The sequence below is a fragment of the Mirounga leonina genome, unplaced genomic scaffold (assembly GCF_011800145.1).
Source record: "Mirounga leonina isolate KUSES-001 unplaced genomic scaffold, KU_Mleo_1.0 Mir_101664, whole genome shotgun sequence".
Taxonomy (NCBI): Eukaryota; Metazoa; Chordata; class Mammalia; order Carnivora; family Phocidae; genus Mirounga; species Mirounga leonina.
Window position 1 is genome coordinate 28363201 of NW_023270175.1, and position 21141 is coordinate 28384341.

Here is a 21141-nt window from a genome sequence, read left to right on the forward strand (position 1 = left end):
CCACACGATGCCAGCCACAATATTAAGTGGTACGGCTGCAGAGAGGGCCACAGAGGGTGACTAGGGCTTCATGTTTCCAAAGGAATAACTGGAGTAACAGAGCACTCTACAGTACAGTGACAGGCTGAGATCCGTGTAGCAAGTATACCCTCTGGAAAATCACCTCCACCTGTAGTTCCCTACCTCAAACTTCATGGACACCCTTAAAATAATTGGTACTCAACAGCTTTCTGCAGGTTTTCAACATTCTTGATGTATGAAAACGCTCAGCACAGCCCTGAAGTTACGTGGAGGAGGGTGTTAGAATAAGATTAATAGCTCCCATCTAATTGAAAACTATGTGCCAGGGACTGTTTTAAATTGTTTAACATGTAGTCACTCACTGAATCCTCACAAGAACACTGGGATTGGCTGCTACTGTTACCCACATTTTACCGAAGGTGAAACTGAGGCACATGACAAAGTCACACAGTTAGACAGGAGTGAGCGGGGACTGGAGTGCGGTCTGCTGGCTGGAGCTCTTACTGGGACTGAATGGGAGGGATTCCGCCCACTGCCGCCCGAATCCCACGTTAGCCGGAACAGCCGCACTAGGGAACTTCACTTTAGTTTTGTCTGGAGACAAACACTGCTGGTCAGTGTTTGAAAACCGCCACGCAGCTGGGAAGCGCATGGGGCTAGTCATCAGGGGAACTAAATTCCGATCTTGATTTGGCCTCTAGTTACACCATGTGTCCTCAGGTGAGTCATTTCTGGCCCGTGGTTCCTCATTTAAAAAAGGCCATGGGAGCTGATGCTCTGTCAGATTTCTCCCAGGGCTTCTATGATTCCCCTCTAGATATAACTATCCCCTTGCCACAAATGCAAGGAAAAGAAGAACATGCTAATACCAGAAGAATGCAATCAGCAAACTCCAGATTGGGGTAAACGCTGCAAGATAAATGACCCAGTTTTGTCAACAAATAAATTGCCAGGTTAACCTACAGATCAAAACAGACTCAAGAAGCGTATTAACTAACTACAACATATGGACCTTATATTCTGATTCAAACAAGCATGCTATAAAAAGAAATGAGTCAACCTGGGGGCACCTGCATGGCTCAGATGGTTAAGCATCTGCCTTCAGCTGAGGTCATGATCCCAGGGTCCTGGGATTGGGCTCCCTGCTCAGCAGGGAGTCTGCTGCTCCCTCTCCCTCTGCCCCTCCCCACCATTCATGCTCGAGTGCTCTCTCTCCCAAATGAATAAATAAAAAATCTAAAAAAAGAAATGTGTCAACTGGAGAAATTTGAACCTTGACTGGATGTATGATAATATTATGGACTTTAACGTTAAAGTTTTAGGTATGACAGGGTACTGTTATTTTTTTTAAAATATTTTATTTATTTATTCATGAGAGAGAGAGAGAGAGGGAGGCAGAGGGAGAAGCAGGCTCCCCGCTGAGCAGGGAGCCCGATGTGGGACTCGATCCCAGGACCCTGGGATCATGACCTGAGCCGAAGGCAGATGCTTAACCATCTGAGCCACCCAGGCGCCCCAGGGTACTGTTATTTTTTTAAGTCCTTATCTTTTTAGGAGATACTTACTGAAATAACTATTTTGTATAGTGTTTGGTACTGTTATTTTTTTAAAGTCCTTATCTTTAAGAGATACTTACTGAAGTAACTATTCTATATAATGTTTGGTATTTATTAAAAAATAAGTCTGCAATAGAGCAAACAGGGTTACTCATGAAATAGGATAGACCCTGAACTGATAATTATTGAAGCTATGAGTAGTGAGGATAGGGCAGTTCACTCTATTAACAGTATTTTTGCTACTACTGTGCATGTTTAAAATTTTCAATTTTTCCATCTTTAAAATAATGACAAACTTCATAAAGCTAGTTAAATCCAACAATTACTAAATGTAACTTTTATGAGTCATATTGGTTAAAGAAATCCCTTAAATTTGTGCACCTTAACTTCATACAAATAAACCACCTGAGTCGCTCTACTGCACTTGCTATCCATTATTTAGCAATGATTATCATCTGCTATAAATTAACATCTTCATCCTTAGGTGCAGGCTTAACTTATAAAAACCTAATTAAATCGTATGTTAAGCAACTGGCCAAGTACCCCATCCATAGAGAAAAGCATCCATTTACAACTGACACAAAATGGATATAATGGCTTGATGAGTTATTTTCTTCAGCAATACAGTTTTATTTATTTTTTTAAAAAGATTTTATTTATTTATTTGACAGAGACAGCGAGAGGGAACACAAGCAGGGGGAGCGGGAGAGGGAGAAGCAGGCTTCCTGCTGAGCAGGGAGCCCGATGCGGAACTTGATCCCAGGACTCTGGGATCATAACCTGAGCCGAAGGCAGATGCTTAATGACTGGGGCACCTGGGTGGCCCAGCAATACAGGTTTTAGAACGGCGCTAACAAAGTAGAGGAGGCTACGCTTCTGGGGCAGTTTAAGTCTCGGAGCACTTGAGTGGCTCAGTTGGTTAAGCAATCAACTTCTGGTTTTGGCTCAGGTCATAATCTTGGGGTCGTAAGATCGAGCCCCGCGTTGGGCTCCACGCTCACTGAGTCCGCTTCGGATTCTCTCCCTCTCCCTCCCCTTCTGCCCCTGACCTCACCCACTTGTGCGCACACACTCTCTAAAATAAATACATAAAATCTTAAAAAAATAAAAGAAAATCTAACATTATATCAGTTCAACCCATTATAGGTAGGAATCAATACTCTATAAATCTTCGTGTGTGCCCCCCCCCTTTTTGGTAGTTAAAATAATGTGTCTTCGTGTGAGACTCCAGAACTCTATGACAATGTAGGTTCAAGTTTTAGCAGCTAGTGATTTTGAACTAGATGGTTCACATACATTCATGGACAGGACCTACATCTAGGACATACACCATTTTCCTATTGAATGGTAGAGTTTAAGTAGCTAAAAATTCAGAACAGAACCATGCAATCAAATCAGGTGGGCAATTGTGTCCTTCCTATCTGTGGATGAAAAGAAATCCACGATTTTGAAAGTCTGTAGTGGTTTTTAACAGCGTGCTCTACTTACATATACAATCGGGGATCTGAGGTCAGAGTGTCAATGTTGACGTGCTGCTCCAGCAGGCTGTAGGCCAGGATGGGTAAGGATGTGAAGCAGATATTGTACATTGTAAGGTAAGCGGCATCATACAGTGGCTGAAATGACAAACAACAGAAGAAAAAACGTATGTGTTTGGAAAAACCACAAGCTGAATCCAGACGGTTTCCTTTCACGTTTGTCGTGATAGCAAAAGAAGTTTATAAATAAGGCCACTCTCACTGATAACTGTAGAAAAGAAATGAACATATTGTGATATATCATATTAATATATCCTCCCTTTCCACAGGATCTTATTCAGAATGTATACATGCTATAAGGTCTATTTCTAACAAATATTTACTAACAGATTTTGAAAAGATTTCTCAGTGAACAAAGACCAATTAAATATAAGCCTGGAACCCCTCAGGGAGACTGTGTCATCGTGGTTTTGTTGTTGTTAATATTTTACATAGTTTTAAGTATCACTATAACTTTCTCTAGGCTGTATTTATGATATTGAATGTGGCCATTTACTAAGGATTAAATAAATGTATTTGCAAAAACAAAGCTAAAAATAGGTACACAGGCATGACTTCCTTAGGCTCCAGACCCAAATCTCCACCTTTCTGTTGGCTGTCCCATAGGCATCTGCAACTCAAAATGTCTAAAACCAAACTCATTAACTTTCCCCTTAAATTTGCTTTCTCCTATGTTCTCTATCTCAGTGAAGAGCCCCTACAATGTTGCAACCAGAGTCCCTATCTTGGTGCCTGGCACCATCTGGGTGCTCAAGAAATATTTTGAAATTAGTGATTCTTCTATCTCACTAGCCATTTCTTTAGTCTCCTATTCTGCCTGAGCCCTCTGCTGGAGTGTTCCAGCACTCAAGTGTTTGGAACTTCATACTCACTCTCTAGGTGATCTCACCAGTTCTGTGTTTTAACACCATCCATTCACTGAACATTCCCAAGTATTTATCTCTGGCCCAGACCTGTCCCTGCGTATCTAGTTACCCACTTGTTACCTCTTGGAAATGTATTTCAAACCTACATCCAGAACTGAGCTCCTTAGCTCAAACCGGCTCCTCTTGGAAGTGTTCCCCATCTCAGGAAAGGGCAACTAAATCTTGGTGATCAAGCAGAACCAAAATCTTAGATTCATCCTTGACTCTTTTCTTTTTCATACCCACATCCAGTCAATTCAGGACTGTTTACTGGCTCTACCTTCAAATATATTCAGAACCAGATCACTTCTCAGCATCTCCACAGTTACCACCCTGCAAGCTTCCTAAATGGCTCCCTACTTCTCCCCTTGATCTCCAGTCCACACAATGGCCCGAGTAGTTCTGTCAGAAAGTAAGCCAAATCAAGTCATTATTTTGTTCAAACTTGGCAGTGGATTCCTTTATCTCTGTTAAAAAAAAAAAAAAAAAAAAAAAGGTTCCTACAAAGGAGTGGCTATCCAGTCCCACTTCATCTGGCTTCTTCTGTCTGGCCTTCTCTCTTAGATCTCTCCTGCTCCTTGCTCATTCCACTCCGGCAGCAATGCCTTCCTCACTGTACCTCCAACATGTCAGGCACACTCCTGATTTAGGACTTCCTTTGAACTTGCTGTTGCCCCTGCCTGGAACACTGTTCCCTGCCTGGAACATTTTTCCTTTAGAGAGCCTCATGGATTACTCCCTCACTCACAAATATCAGCTCAAATGTCACTTTCTCAGAGAGACCAACCTTGATTTAAGTTGCTACTCCCTTTCTCACGGACATATTTCCCGTTATCTTGTTTTTTATTTTCCTATAGTACTAATCACCTTTTATCTTGTTACACATTTATTATTTTTACTGTCTCTCTTCACACTAGAATTCAAGCTCTACACGGGCAGGGATTTTTATCTACTTTATCAACAGGCATAGACTGAGAGAAACAAGGCAGCCCCTAACATCTAGAAACTGTCCTGGCACTCACAAGCTAGGCAATGGTGTTCTCCTGTCGAACACGAACAATTTCATCGAATAACAACATCAAACAAGGCTATTCTGTCACCATGACGGATCGAGACAAGAACATCAACCCATAATCACGTTGAACACAGAATATGAACATTGTCCAAATCACAACATTAACCAATATCCCTGTTCTGGCAAATATGGGTGACTATTGTTTCTTCACCAATGACAGTGGTAGCCTCCTAGTCTTCAAGCCTCCTGGTAAGATGCACTGAAATGCTTAGTCATAAAATTACCCCCACTTACTGATAGCACCCAATCTAGAGCAAGCCCCACTCATCTTAAACTTTTCCCCAAATAGGGGCGCCTGGGTGGCTCAGTTGTTAGGCGTCTGCCTTCGGCTCAGGTCATGATCCCAGCATCCTGGGATAAACCCCGCATCAGGCTCCCTGCTCAACAGGAAGCCTGCTTCTCCCTCTCCCACTCCCCCTGCTTGTGTTCCCTCTCTCACTGTGTCTATCTCTGTCAAATAAATAAATAAAATCTTAAAAAAAAAAAAATTTCCCCAAATGACCTAATTCAAGCCCAAATCTTTTTTTTTTAAAGTATTTTATTTTTAAGTAATCTCTATACTCAATACGGGGCTCGAACTCACGACCTTGAGATTAAAGGTTGCACACTCTACTGATGGAGCCAGTCAGGTGTCCCAAACCCAAATCTATGATTTTTCTAATACTCTATTCCCGAGAGGCTTCACTGTTCCTCATGTTACTTTCATTAATCTGTTTTTGTTTTGTTTTTATATCATTTATTTCTGCTGTAATTTTTATTATTTCCCTTCTTTTGATGGCTTTAGGCTTTATTTGCTATGTTGTTCCTTTTCCAGCTCCTTTAGGTGTAAGGTTAAGTTTTGTATCTGAGGCTTTTCTTGCTTCTTTAGGTAGGCCTGCATGGCAATATACTTCCCTCTTAGAACCGCCTTTGCTGTATCCCAAAGGTTTTGGACTGTCATGTGTTCATTTCCATTTGCTTCCATGTATTTTTAAAAATTTCTTCTTTAATTTCCTGGTTGATCCATTCATTAAGTAGGATGTTCTTTAACCTCCATGTGTTTGTGGTCCTTCCAAATATTTTCTTGTGGTTGACTTCAAGTTTTAATGCACTGTGGTCTGAAAATACGCATGGTATGATCTCAATCATTTTGTACTTTCTGAGGCCTGTTTTGTGACCCAGTATGTGATCTATTCTGGAGAATGTTCCATGTGCACTCGAAAAGAATGTGTATTCTGCTGCTTTAGGATGAAATGTTCTGAATATAGCTGTTAATCCCATCTGGTCCAGGGTGTCACTCAAAGCCCTTGTTGATCTTCTGCTTAGAGGATCTGTCCATTGTTGTGAGGGGGGTGTTAAAAGTCCTCTACTATTACTGTATTACTGTCAATGAGTTTCTTTATTATTAATTGACTGATTTATTTGGGTGTTCCCAAGTTGGGGGCATATTTACAATTGTTAGATCTTCTTGATGGATAGACCCCTTAGTTATGATATAATGACCTTTTCCATCTCTTTTACATCTTTATGTATTTTTTATTAAAGATTTTTATTTATTTGACAGAGATAGACACAGCAAGAGAGGGAACACAAGCAGGGGGAGTGGGAAAGGGAGAAGCAGGCTTCCCGTGGAGCAGGGAGCCCGATGCGGGGCTCGATCCCAGGACGCTGGGATCATGACCTGAGCTGAAGGCAGGTGCTTAACAACTGAGCCACCCAGGCGCCCCACAGTCTTTGTTTTAAAATCTAGTTTGTCTGGGGCACCTGGGTGGTGTAGTTGGTTAAGTGTCCGACTCTTGGTTTCGGCTTGGGTTGTGAACTCAGGGTCATGAGTTGAGGCCTGTGTTGGGCTCAGTGATCATTGCAGAGTCCTCCTGGGGCTCTCTCTCCCTCTCCCTCTGCCCCTCCCTTCCATGCTCTCTCTCATTCTCTAAGATAAATAAATAAATCTTAAAAAAAAAAATCTAGCTTATCTAAGTATGGCTACTCCAGCTTTCTTTTGATGTCCATTAGCATGACAGATGGTTCTCTATCCCCCCACTTTTTTTTGAGAGAGAGAGAGAGAGAGAGAGAGAGAGAGTGTGTAAACGGGGAGGTGGGGAGGGGCAGAGGGAGGGAAAGAGAATCTGGTTTTTTTTTTTGAGAAAGAATCTCAAGCAGCCTCCACACCCAGTGCAGAGCCCAACATGGGGCTCAATCTCACAACTCTGAGATCATGACCTGGGCTGAAATCAAGAGTCAGATGCTTAACCAAATGAGCCACCCAGGTGCCCCCATCCCTTCACTTTCAATCTGCAGGTATCTTTAGGTCTAAAATGAGTCTCTTGTAAGCAGCATATAGATGGATCTTGTTTTTTTTATCCATTCTGATACCCTATGTCTTTTGATTAGAGCATTCAGTCCATGTACATTCTGAGTGATTATCGAAGAGATGAGTTTAGTGCCATCGTGTTACCTGTATAATTGGTGTTTCTGGTGATGTTCTCTGGTCCTTTCTAGTCTTTGTTGATTTTGGTCTTTTTTTTCCTTCCACTCAATGAGTCCCCCTTAAAATTTCTTTGCAGGGCTGATTTAGTGGTCATGAACTCCTTTTGTTTTTGTCTGTCTGGGAAATAATTTCTCTCTCCTTCTATTCTGAATGACAGGCTTGCTGGATAAAGAATTCTTGGCTGCATATTTTTCCCCATTTGGCATGTTGAATATTTCCTGCCACTTCTTTCTGGCCTGCCAAGTTTCTGTGGACAGATCTGCTGCAAACCTGATCTGTCTTCCCTTGTAGGTAAAGGACTTTTATCCCCCGCCCCCACTGCCCAACCTCACTGCTTTCAGGATTCTTTCCTTGTCTGTATTTTGTGAATTTGACTATGATATGCCCTGGCGATGGTCAGCTTTTGTTGAATTCAATGGGAGTTCTCTGTGCTTCTTGGATTTTGATGTCTGTGTCCTTCCCCAAATTAGGGAAGTTTTCAGCCATAATTTATTTGAATAAACCTTCTGCCCTTTTTTCTCTCTCTTCACCTTCTGGGACTCCTATGATACGAACATTATGTTTTAATAAGTCACTTAGTTCCCTAACCTATCTTTGTGGTTCATTACCTTTCTTTCTCTCTTCTTTTCAGCTTCATTATTTTCTGTAATTTTATCTTCTATTTCACTGATCTGCTCCTCTGCTTCGTCCATCCTTGTTTTTACGTCCTCCACTTGGGATTGCATCTTGGTTATATCATTTTTAATTTTGGCCTGACTGGATTTAAGTTCTTTTATCTCCACAGTAAGGGATTCTCTAGTCTTCTATGCTTTTTTCAAGCCCAGCTAAACGTCTTTTTAAAATTCTAGTTCAGACATCTTAATTATATCTGTACTGATTAAATCCCTTGCCCTGAGTTCCACTTCCTGTTCTTTCTTTTGGGGTGAATTTCTGTCTCGTCATTTTGTCCAGAAAAGAAGAAAATGAAACAAAACCCCCCACAAAAAACAACAAAGAAAAACCCCCCAAAACAAGAATTCCCCCCAAAACCCTAGATCCTGGGTGTGTTTTGGTCTGCTTCTTAGAAGAATCTAGATCCCCAAATAAATAAATAATAAAAGTAAACAAAAAATACAAAAATATAAAGTATATACAAATAAAAATTTGAAAAATTAAAAAAATTTATAAAATGAATTGAAAAGAAAATAAATGAAAAAACAAAAAAATAAAAAGTAAAAAGGAAGCTAAATCCTATTTTCCCCTAGAACTGAAGCTTTGTAGCACTCTATGATCAGTAAACTTGGTGTAAGTGAGTTGTTTGTGCCGGTCTTCTGGGGAAGCAGCCTGTTGGGATGATTCTAAGGTGGACCTGTCCTAGTGGAAATGCGCCTCCAGGGCGTAGTGGGGGCGGGGCTTGGTGTAAGCAGCTCCGGATTCCACTAGGTGGTGCTGTTTTGCTCCCTGAAGGCTCTCAGCACTGATGGGTGGGATGAATATGGTAGTGTACCACTCTCTAGCCCTAGAGCTGAAAGTTCCCACCCCCCACTCCTCAGTGAGCCCTCAGAGAAGAGCAGTCAATCACTGATTTCTGTCAGAACCCTGCGTTCAACTGATCTGTGTCCGAGTTTTTTTTTTTCGTTAATCTCAGGCACACAACTGAGTTTCAAAACTCTGAATTTCAAGGACTACCACAGCACAGATGTGCGCTGCTCTTCTGGGGGAGGGTCTTGCCACACTTTTGCGAGTTGCTGGCCCCTGCCAGGAAAGTGGTCACATAAACGTGCAGGGGTTTGCAGTTTATGGCAAAACAGGGCAGAAAGCTGGCACCAAGAATCACTGTTCTCAGCTGGCTTCTATGTTCCTATGCCTGGGAACAGTGCAACCTGTTCTTGCGATCCAGGGGATCCTCAGACCATGGTGTCCCTCCTGGGATTCCACCCTGCTTTGCCACCTGAGCACCTTTAAGCTGGGCACATCCCCCACTGTAGCAGACTTCTAAAAGTTCTGATTTTTGCACTACGGTGCTTATAATGTTTTGCAGTAGCCTCCATAAACAGGCTCCCTCCCTGCCACTGTATCTACGGCTATATCTCCCCCAATTCAAATCTCTGCACCTCCTACCTTCCAAAAGGTGGTTGCTTTTCTACTTGTAGACTTGCAGTTTTTGTTCTCTTAGACCTCTGATTGATTTCTTGGTTGTTCAGAATGATTTGATAACTATGTAGCTGTGTTCAAGGGACAAGACATGCTTAGGGTCCCCCTAATGCTCCACCATCCTAACTCCCCTAGATTTAAACTCAGCAAAAATTATCTTCTGAATTGAGAAGAACCCCCAAATAGGTGTTTTGTTCCTTTTCATTTTCAAGGGAGAGGATTAGTTTGTTGGCACACAATACTATATTTTCATTGGAAACTACCCCATTTTCATAATGAGAAAATTGAAAACAACAACAAACATACAAACAAAAAGATTGCCTGGTGAGTAATTTCATCTTGAATTTCATTCAAACAAAAGAAGCATCAATCTACTTTTTTTCCATAACGGTACTTCAATGTTACATGAGAGATAATTATAATTCTTAGATGCATAATTAGGAGACAGAATGTCCTCAAAACAAACAACAGGTTTAGTTGATAATAGTTTCTTATTAAACCTGCTACAAATGTTTTCTTTTCACATAGGAAAAAGACCAGTACTATCCTAGCTTTGCTAAAGAAAGAGTTGCTTTTTGCTTAAAGAATCTGAATCCTGGTCCCATTTCTACATTCTCTGTAGCTTGCTCTCCAATTTCCAGGGTTGGAGAGAACATGTGACATGGACTTGAGTTGAAAAAGGCTGCCTACCTGTATGTACTCTAAACATATTTGCAATAATGGTTCCTACATCCAGCACTAGCACAAGGCCAAAGTAAAAAATAAAAATATTGCACATCACGCCACCACCTGAGAGAGACCTTCTTTTTACCCGATACACTTTTCCTCTAAGATGTCTGACAGTTCCCTCCCTCCTCTCCTTCAGATCTCTGCCCAAATGTCAACTCAGGGAGAACTTTCCAGATCATCTCTAAAATAGCAGACTTGTGCATTCATGCTCCACCAGTTTATAATGCTTTACTTTTTCCTTTGGAGCCTGTATCAGTACCTGACATATTTGTATGATTGCAGTCTCACCCCCTAACACTATACTGCAAGCTCTATGGGTAAGACTTTGTTTTGATCACTGTTATATCCCCAGCACTTAGCCTGGCATACAGTAGGCACTCAAGAGATACTCATTAAATGAACGGACCTACCATCTGAGCAACTGAGGAAGCCAAACATCAACTCCTATGGAAACCTCAATAGCTAAGGTAACCTAAGCAGACTCCAGGCAGACTAGGGTCTGAGTCTCAGATGGCTTTATAAGGAATAAGTCCTTTCCTCATATAACTTGTGAACACACTCCTTTCAAACTAAAAACAATGTTTTAACCAGATTAAGCCAATTTCCCTTTAGCATTCTGCTACAAAATTTGAAATGTCTTTTTATTTTTTGAAGATTTTATTTATTTGACAGAGAGAGAGAGGGAGAGAGGGAGAGAGACAGAGAGAGAGAAAGTACAAGCAGGGGGAGTGGGAGAGGGAGAAGCAGACTCCCGGCTGAGCAGGGAGCCTGATGTGGGGCTCGATCCCAGGACCCTGGGATCATGACCTGAGCTGAAGGCAGATGCCACCCAAGCACCCCTGAAATGTCTTTTTAATACCTGCACTCATCCACGAAGTGAGCATTTGACCAGTAGTAATCTGGATGTTCAGACAAAGCAGATTCATCAGAATTTAGAAAACTCTCTGTAACTAAGACTGTTAGTTTTTTTTTTTTTTAATTTATTTATTTGAGACAGAGAGAATGAGAGAGAGAGAAAGAGCACATGAGAGGGGGGAGGGTCAGAGGCAGAAGCAGGCTCTCTGCCGAGCAGGGAGCCCGATGCGGGACTCGATCCCGGGACTCCAGGATCATGACCTGAGCCAAAGGCAGTCGCTTAACCGACTGAGCCACCCAGGCGCCCAAGACTGTTAGTTTTGCATACAAGAAGGCTGATGGCACTTCCTACAGCTGGTAGATGATTAATTCATAAAGCAACTCTGCTGAACTGGCACCACGGGATTGACCACAAGACACTGATGTAAGAAAGAGCATACCCAATGAAGAGGCAAGTTCTAGGGAAAGAGAGCAATCACTTTCCATTCAGAAGAACATACTGTCTTAAAAATACTGCCAAGAAATTAGAAAAAAAATCTCTTCCTAGCAGGAGGAATGAAGTATGCCTTGAAATTTAGAAACTCGGTCTCTAATATCTGTGGTGATGTTACCATTAGCTCAGCATGGCAAAATCACTGAATTGTTCACAGATTAACTGCAAAATTTCTCAGTCATTGAGCATTCCAGCTCCTGTACTGGGCTATCCTTCCACTAGAAGTGACACAAGTTCCATTCCAGTTGTTAAAGCTATAAATGTGCATGCCCATCCCACCACTTAGGTATCAATATAACATATATCCTATTCTTTATGTAATAATAGATGTTCAGAAAACAATAAAGGACAAAAAAATGTAGAGTTGCTCAAGTAATCCAAGGCTCTATCCAGGGATCACAGCTTCTTGGCCAGTTGAAAGATCAACATTTTTCTAGAAAATCAAACTGAGAAACTGCAAAGGTGTGAGATTTTATTTGATGAAATATTAAACTACACCATTTTAGGATTATTGGAAAGCATGGTTTACACTGATTAAAAGGAATACTCTTAGGGTTATCTCCTTAAGGTATCTCCTCCAACAGGAGGTACCAAATAACTTTCAAGAAGAAAGGAATAATAAGAACATCACTAAAGCAAAGACATAAACATTTGCTATTGTCAAAAACCAGGGCAAGAAGATCAGCTGTTGAACCAAAGAATAAAAAAAAATAATAAAATTGTTTTACTTTGAACATACCTCTCTCATCTCTACAATCCAATACATAAAAAGGTAATTTATTAATGGCCAACATAAAGTACATTATAACAAATAACTAGGGAAACAAACCTGTTGTGAGAATCCACAGAAGAACTGGTACAAAAATTGTGGCAAAATGAAACAAAGGTTCTGGAAAAAAAAAAATGTAAAAGAGAGTTAGTTTTCACTTGAACTGTCTAAACTAACACAGGATATTGTACTCCAAATAGTCTACAGTCAATCCCAAGCCCTTCTAATCATAACACAATAAATCTCTATTACAGTTATAAGCAAACAACTCAAAGACAAATGATTAACTCATATTAATACCAACTTTTGCCTTACCAAGCAGAAAGAGGATCTCACCTTATGAGAACCTCTTGCTATTCTTCCTTGAGGGAAGACATAAGCTCATACAAACACAAACATTTAGGTATTACCCCTTAAATGCCAATCTGATTTGCAAAATCAACATAAGGCAGACTGACATAAAGCTCAAAGTGTACATTTAAATTAATGCCCATAAACAGCCAGGATGTTGTTACAGTGTATGTTGACACTAACAGTATCAACTAATGCTTTACTGTCTTTATTACTGCCTCATCAAACAACTGACGTATTATTATTGATCACCTATTATATGCAAAGACGGTACTGTGGGTAATATAAATAAATAAATAAATAAATAAATAAATAAATAAATAAAACAAAAACCCAGAGCAAAGCTTCTTACTCCTAAGGGACTTATTTAATTGGGAGAACACTAAAAACAAACAGGAAAAAATGAAAGCTGAGAATTCATAACACAGTAAAAGCCACTAGGTAGGACTATAAATACGGAAATTAATGTCTTCAGGCAAAATCACCAGAACTAGTATTTTCCAACGAGTGCCACCCGTCGTGGTAGGATGGGACCTTATTTGAGAGCTGTTCTCACTTGTTCATGATGTCTCTGGATGTCTCTTTGGGTAGCCCTTCAAGAGCCCGTTTTCGGGGTATGTCAGAAAACTAGTCTCTTTCCTTCTGTCACACATTCTCACCTAGCTAATTTACCAGGCTAGGAGGCTTGAAGCTGTTTTTAAAAATCCAATGCATCCTCGAAGGATGAACATCTGCTATAGCTGAGGGTATTTAGGTGAATATACTACAGGCTCTGGAAGCTCTTCCCAAAGAAAAGTGCTATACATGTATTGAATTAAGTCCTACAGCATCGGCGTGTCAGAGCTCCCAAGGTCACCTCTTGAAAGGGGGACACTCACATGTATGCATCAATTTTGGGAGAATGCAAAACCATACTTAAAAAAAAAAAGTGCTCTGAGGTTGGAGGAGGCAGTACTCAGGGGAGTTACGGGGCTGCTTTGTGGGAAGGGAAGGTCTGACTCTCCCACTAGAATGTAATAAGTCCCCTGAGAACAGAGACTTTGCCGTCTTAGTCCTTATGAATCTTTAGGTCTTAAAATGGTGCTTGGCACATGGTAACACATTCAAACGTATCTACTGACTGCATAAATAAATAAATTAGAACTTGAACAAGGTGTTACAGATGGATAGGATATATTGACAGCATGAACCAAGGCAAGGTGCATGTATTTTATTTTTTATTATTTATTTTTAAAAAAGATTTTATTTATTTATTTGACAGAGAGAGACACAGTGACAGAGGGAACACAAGCAGGGGGAGTGGGAGAGGGAGAAGCAGGCTTCCCGCAGAGCAGGGAGCCCGACGAGGGGCTGGATCCCAGGACCTGGGATCATGACCTGAGCTGAAGGCAGATGCTTAACGACTGAGCCACCCGGGCGCCCCAAGGTGCATGTATTTTAAACATATAAGGTAGGACAGGGTCAGACCGTGGGGTGCCTTAAAAGACAGGCTAATCCTTAGACAATGGAGAGTGAAGTTTCTGGAGGACAGGTTAAATAGTGGCAGTTTCCCAACGTTGACTTGGCTGAATTATGCAAGGTGGATTGAACGGAGAAACAGATGGCAGGAACACCTGTCACTGAAGCACTTCAGGAGTGAAGCAACTGTTATTTGAAGATGCAATGGCAAGGTAAGAGGAAGGAAGGCTTTTCAGCCCAGCTCAAGAGGGTTGAAAGTATTAGAAATCACCCTGGGATAAAAGGCAGCCGTGGAAAAGGAATACTGCTAAGTCAGTAACTAAGGTGATAATGAGCGCAGAGATCCTAATGAAGACAGAGGGCATTAGCTACACGAATAATTCCCTAAATTGGGAACAGGGATATGTTAATTACTGACCACAGGTAAACAGCCATTTTAACGCTTGTTTTGTTTTCCTTAACAGAGCATTCCTTCCATCTGGTGGTAAGTGCTTGAATTGCAGGCCAAAATCTTGAGGCAAACCAGGCCTCAGGAATGGGATCAGAGTGTTAGGCAGATATGCATGGCAAATCTTCATGGGCTCGCCTACTAGAGATAAGTAAGAGAATAACCACCTGTCCCCAAGTGGGGTTGTTGAATTACTTAGTTCAAGGCCTGACAGACCCTAACTGTGATGTACAAAAAGCCTTGGACTGAGAGTAAATAATCCTATTGTGGAAATCTAGCTCTGCCACCTTTGAGCTGAGGAGGGAAAGGCAAGTTTTGTAAGCTCTCTGAGCTCTGCTTTCCACATATTTTAAATGAAAATAATAGTAATTGCTCAAAGGAGATTTGTGGGGACTAAGAAAATAATGTGCTTTTGTCAACAGCAAGTATCTTACACATACTGGGTTAATCATCATTATCATCATCGTCTATGTTTGGCCGGGATACCAGCTGATACTGGATGACAGGGTCCTGGCAAATCTGTAAACCTGGGTTCACACTTATGTATGTATGTATTTATTTTTCAAATTTTATTTTTAAGTAGTCTCTACACCCAACGTGGGGCTCAAACTCACAATCCCGAGATCAAGAGTCACACGCTCCACTGAGCCAGCTAGGCATCCCAACACGTATTTTTTTGAAAACTTTTTTTTTTTTTTTAAAGTAGGCTCCATGCTAAATGTAGGGCTCAAACTCACAACCCTGTGATCAAGAGTTGCAGCCTCTACTGACTGAGCCAGCCAGGTGCCCCTCACAGTTATGTAGGTCTTTTCGAAAATAGAAAGCTAGTAAGAACAGGGATTGATCACAGAAAACTGACACACAAAAACAGTTGCTGTGCTTTCCCTTCTGAGAAATATAGGGCATGAAATCCAAACACCGTAACGGTTTGAATCATTTAACTTGCACACAAACTTGGTAATGTACCTACAAACTAGAATCTAATTAAGAGCTTTGGTAAATTCTCTCCCCTGGTAGACAAAAATGATTAGGCAAGCTCAGTCTAACATGAACTCTAATGCTCGGTGATAAAAGAAAACCAAGGTATTGTTGGGGAAATGACCTCAGTGTCCACCCATAGGGGTTTGGGATTCCACACCATTATCATGTTTTAGGTGAATAATAACTGGGTGAACTGTTCACAATATATTATTAAGTGAAAAGGGAAAAGTACAAAACAGTATGTTTTGGGACTGACTGCTAAAAGTATGGGGCTTCTTATGGGGTGATGGAAATGTTCTGGAATTAGATAGTGGCAATGGTTGCTCATCATAGTGAATACACTAAAAGACACCATATTGTACACTTTGAATGTATGATAGTGAATTTTGTTATGTGAAATATATCTCAATATAAAAATTGAAAAAAAAACCAACCCAGTAGTGTATAAAAACAATATAGGGGCACCTGGCTGGCTTGGTTGGTAGAGCATGTGACTCTTGATCTTGGGGGTTTTGAGTTTGGGCCCCAGGTTGGGCGCAGAGCTTACTTGGAAAAAAGAAAAAAACACCAAAAAAACCCAAAACCCAAAAACAATGTCAACACAATTTAATTTATATAGAACAGGTCACATAAAATGTCACCATTGGTTCTCTCTGTGGGTATGATTATAATTACAGATGACTTCAAAACCTTCATTTTGGAAAAAGAGTTATATATAAGAGGGATTTGAGAAAAATCATTGTTGCATGAGTTTCCTTTCGATCACTAAGCAAGATTCTCAGAGAACCTCGTCTTGAGGAGAACCATGCCAATGTTTTACATACTTAAAAAATAATTAAAATCAATCAGGATTAGAGAGGAAGGACCAAAATGGTATGCAAACAAAAATTTAACCTAACTCTATTACAAATAAATAACATAACCACAATGAAATGGTGGAAAAGGAAAAAAAGTAATTTTGGAAATAGTATTTTGACTGTATACTCTAAGGCTAAAGACAAAAAGAAGTATATAACAAATAACTTCCTGTTACTCACAGGATTATGATAAAATAAATAATAAATAAACTGGCCAGTTTGTAGAATGTCCCTCAATTTGGGCTTGTCTAATGTTTGCTTATCATGAGAATCAGGTTATGCTTTTTTGGCACCAATACCACAGAAGTAATGTTGTAACCTGCTCAGTGCATCATATCAGGTATTGGTGCCAAAAAAGCATAAACTGGCCAGTACTCTTCGAAAATGTTAAGACCACGAAGACAAAGAAGATAGCAGTATTCCAGTGTAAAGAAGACTAAGGAGGGGGCGCCTGGGTGGCTCAGTCCATTAAGTGTCTGCCTTTGGCTCAGGTCATGATCTCAGGGTCCTGGGATCGAGCCCCGTGTTGGGCTCCCTGCTCAGTGGGGAGTCTGCTTCTCTCTCTCTCTCTGCTCCTCTCTCCTGCTCATGCTCTCTCTCACACTCTCTCTCCAAAATAAACTAAAAAAAAAAAAAAAAAAGACGACTGAGGAGGTAAGACAGCTAAATGAAATCATGAGCCTGAAACAGACCTCAGAGACTACCAGTGGGACCTTTGGCAAGATTCCAAGACTACATGTAGACTGGTTAATAATGTGCCAATTAATATCAATTTATGGGTCTTGATAACTATACTGCGTGTTATCTAAGGTGTTAACAGCAGACAAAGAGTATATGAAAATTATTTCACTAATTTCGCAATTTTTTTAAAGTCAAATTATTTCAACACAAAAAGTGAAAAAAATTTTAAAAACTATACTGAACAGAACACAGAACAAGAGATCAAGTTCTGGCCCTTGTCGGCTTAAAATGATTTTCATACTTTAGACATTATTTCACCTTCATGTATGCCAGGTTCATTAGGCATAAAATGAGTGGCTTGTACTATATTCATGGGACTCCAAATTGTGCTCTGAGGAATCTCTGGGCAAGACAAGGAGACTGAGCAAGGAAATAGCCCTGGACTCATCATCCTTCAATGAATGCAATTTTGCTTCTGCTTTACCTGTATAATTCCACTTGAAAAGAGTAGTTCAGAATACTCTTTAGGATAAAAAGGGAACCAACTATTGATAATACGATGTAACATGGATGAAGCATAAAAACATTATGCTAAGTGAAACAGGCCAGACACAAAAGAGCACATATGATTTTATTTATATGAAGTTCTAAAACAGGCAACTCTAATGTGCATACTGCATAAATTATACCTAAATTTATATATTTTATGTTGTAAGTATCACTATATATTGTATAACAATACAAATCAGATTAGTCATTGGTGCAAGGTAGAGGAGACTGGGAAGGAGCACATGGGAACTTTCTGGGTTGATGGTTACATGGATATATACATGTGTCAAAATGGAAATGTACACTTTTAATGGGTACATTTTACTGTATTTAAACTCCACTTCAAGAAAGTTGACTTAAAAATTTCATCCCAAATTGCTCGCATTAAAAGGAATTTCTAGTTTCTTTTTTAAAAATATTTTTTATTTGAGAGAGTGCACGCCTGTGTGTGGGGGGGGAGAGGGAGGGCAGATGGGGAGGGAGAGAAGCTCAAGCAGACTCCCCACTGAGCGCGGAGCCCAAAGCAAGGCTCGATCTCACGACCCTGAGATCACGACCTGAGCAGAAAGACCTGAGCCGAAATCAAGAGTCGGACGCTTAACTGAGGGCCACGCCACCCAGGTGCCCCAGGAATTTCTAGTTTCTGATTCATTAGATAGATTATGTTTTGTAGACCACAAATCTCAGTACTAAGACAGCAAAAGAACCGTGAAAAATGGGAGGAAAATCCTATGACCAAGCTGAGCCAATGCTGGGTTAGATGGTGATAAGTTCAATTACAAATATTTTGTTCCATACCTTATAGAAGAAATACTGTACAAGGTGTGCTATTCTCACATAATATAGATGTCCGTGAGCCAAGAGCAGTTTTTTTAAATGTTTAAACTTCGGAACAGCATAATCGCTATTCCTGGCTGCTTGCCGACCTTCTTTGCCTTTAATACCTGAAAAAGAGAAAATCTCTCTATTTTATAAAATAAACAACCTCCTGATTTGTTATTTTCACACTTTTAACTTGTTTATGTGGCACAGTTCACTCTGTAGTTTAAATTTTTTTAACCAAAAAGTGCTGTAACAGTGACAATGAGTCTTACCAATAAAAAGTAAAACTTAACTGGTAATTACTTATTTATAACATGATATAAAACAAATAGAATCATTGTTTTAATCATTACAAGGCAAAAATTAAATCTGAAAATTTATCTGAAAAAAAGGCACTTAGTAAGTGCATAAATGTACATGCTCCTAGACAAGGGGCTGTATCAAAGCAACTCAGAGACCTGGGGTTTGTGGTCCAGGAGCTCAAAACTGAGAGTTACAATGAGATGGTGAAGTCCTCTCACTGAATGAAACTCTGAGTAGTAGCCCAAGTGGTTCCATGAGCTCAAGCAGCTTTAGGCCATTTCCACACTGAATTACCAATGAGTACAACTGAGAGTTCCACACTAAATAGGGTTACTTCCAAATGGAAAGAATTTGGGAATCCAGAGTGCAGTAATAATAATTCCCAAGATACCTAGACCATTATTTCTTCCCTTCAAAAAAAAACAAAAACAAAAACAAACCAAACCTCCTGGGGTGTTAGGATTGCTGCCTATCAGCAGCCTGACATGGGAAAAAAATGGTGCAGGCAGGAGAAAAAGCTGTTGTTGCATGCCAACATATAAATTCGACACTACAGCCCAAAGCACCCATAAATATTGCCATGTGGAAAACCAGCCAACCAATTATCATTTCTTAGTCCCAAATAGTTAAGAATCTCAGAAGATAGAGTGCAGCAACATAAGCAGGCGATGTGGCCAGGGGCAGAAAATCAATAAAATTTCATGCATGCTGTTAAAGTGAGAGCTAAATGATCAATTGCACCGCCAGTAGGCTTGGGAAATTCACTTTACTTGGCTAATATAAAAATATCCTCTAACTTTGTATTGCTACGTTCCCACCGGGGCAGGACTTTGGGATGGACGTGTTAGATGAGGACCTTCATCAATGATTATCATCCCCAAATTAAAATTCAAGAGGAGTAACTAAGACATTCTCTCTAGAATATAAGACCACGCGACCTAACAAGCGATATGGATACCTTACAGCTGCCATCTCATTAGGTGGTTCTTACCTATTCCCACATGGGATTCCAAGATCATACTAACATCATTGGCACCATCACCTATCGACAGCGTTATTGGGCTGCCTTTTAAATTCTTCACCATTCTGACAATCTAAACATTAAATACAAAAGAGGTACAGAAAAGGTCAAAGCAGAATGTGAGACTACTACATTGCGGGTATATGCCTCGTTCACACTTGTAAATGGAGGCCTTGCAAACAAATAGAAAGGTAGTTTATGCGTATTACATACAATAGCCTTGAATTCTCAGAGGTAAAAGAATGTAGCATTTTAAATGTAACACCAGTGCCCACTATTTTTTTTTTGTTTCCATGCATATACGAAGTGTCAGAAAACCTTGCCTCCTACCTATACTAAGAGGCCAACCTGTTTCCCTCTTTTGTCCTTGCTTCACGTGTCCTTTCAGATGGGGTGTTGAGTGTGACAGCGGAGACCAGAAAGCTGATTTGAGGTACCATGCATTAGGGCTACTGGAATTAAGAGTAGGAAGTGAGAGAACCATGCTTCTAGACCCTCTCCATCTCTCCTCCCAGCAGATACAACCACTCCCTTCGGCGCATTCCCCTATTCCCAGGGACTTCTCCGATGATAAATTCTTACACCCATCTAGCTGCCAACTAAACTTTACTAAATCTCCCAATGCCCAATATGATCTTACCTCTTCTACAGGTAGCTGCGTTTTTAAATGGGGGCATCTTAAAGGTGGTGAGATTTGCAGAAAGTTCTCTTGAGATATGTGTATAAAGCCTGTCACCACTATTCCCTGAGTGTCTCTTCAAGATGTGTCAACGGCACAATGCAGCTCACTGCTGTGTTCATGGCGGGTACCGAATAAAAGAAATCTTCTGGTGGAGTCACTTTGTGCAAGTATTTGGGTAGGCAGCCACCCTCCCACCCCACGTTTTAGATAATGACTGCTTTATGTGTCACCCCTCAAAACCCTCTAGAATCTGGCAGTTTTTAAAAAGTGTATATAATTCAGAAGCTAACTAATGCCTTGCAGAAATTCTGTTCTCCGAATTGCTTTCACCAGTTAACATAAATAAAATCCATTTTCAACATAAGTGATTAAAAATAACTGACCCGAGGCTAAGCCACCCCACAGTCTTTTCTTTAAACAAAATTCGGTCAAGTTTTAGTTGTACTA

General features: G+C 40.5%; 1 protein-coding gene across 5 annotated transcripts in view; it reads right to left on the reverse strand.

The window, feature by feature from the left end:
* The window catches only part of ATP11C (ATPase phospholipid transporting 11C), a 174255-nt gene that overhangs the window by 21688 nt on the left and 131426 nt on the right, over window positions 1-21141 (reverse strand). For all 5 annotated transcript variants that reach the window (XM_035009413.1, XM_035009419.1, XM_035009404.1 and 2 more), the window contains exons 21-24: window positions 19983-20085; window positions 18665-18810; window positions 12602-12661; window positions 3066-3193 (exon numbers count right to left, since the gene is read on the reverse strand). In XM_035009413.1, coding sequence (XP_034865304.1) covers window positions 3066-3193; window positions 12602-12661; window positions 18665-18810; window positions 19983-20085 — 437 coding nt within the window. The remainder of the gene's footprint in view (window positions 1-3065; window positions 3194-12601; window positions 12662-18664; window positions 18811-19982; window positions 20086-21141) is intronic.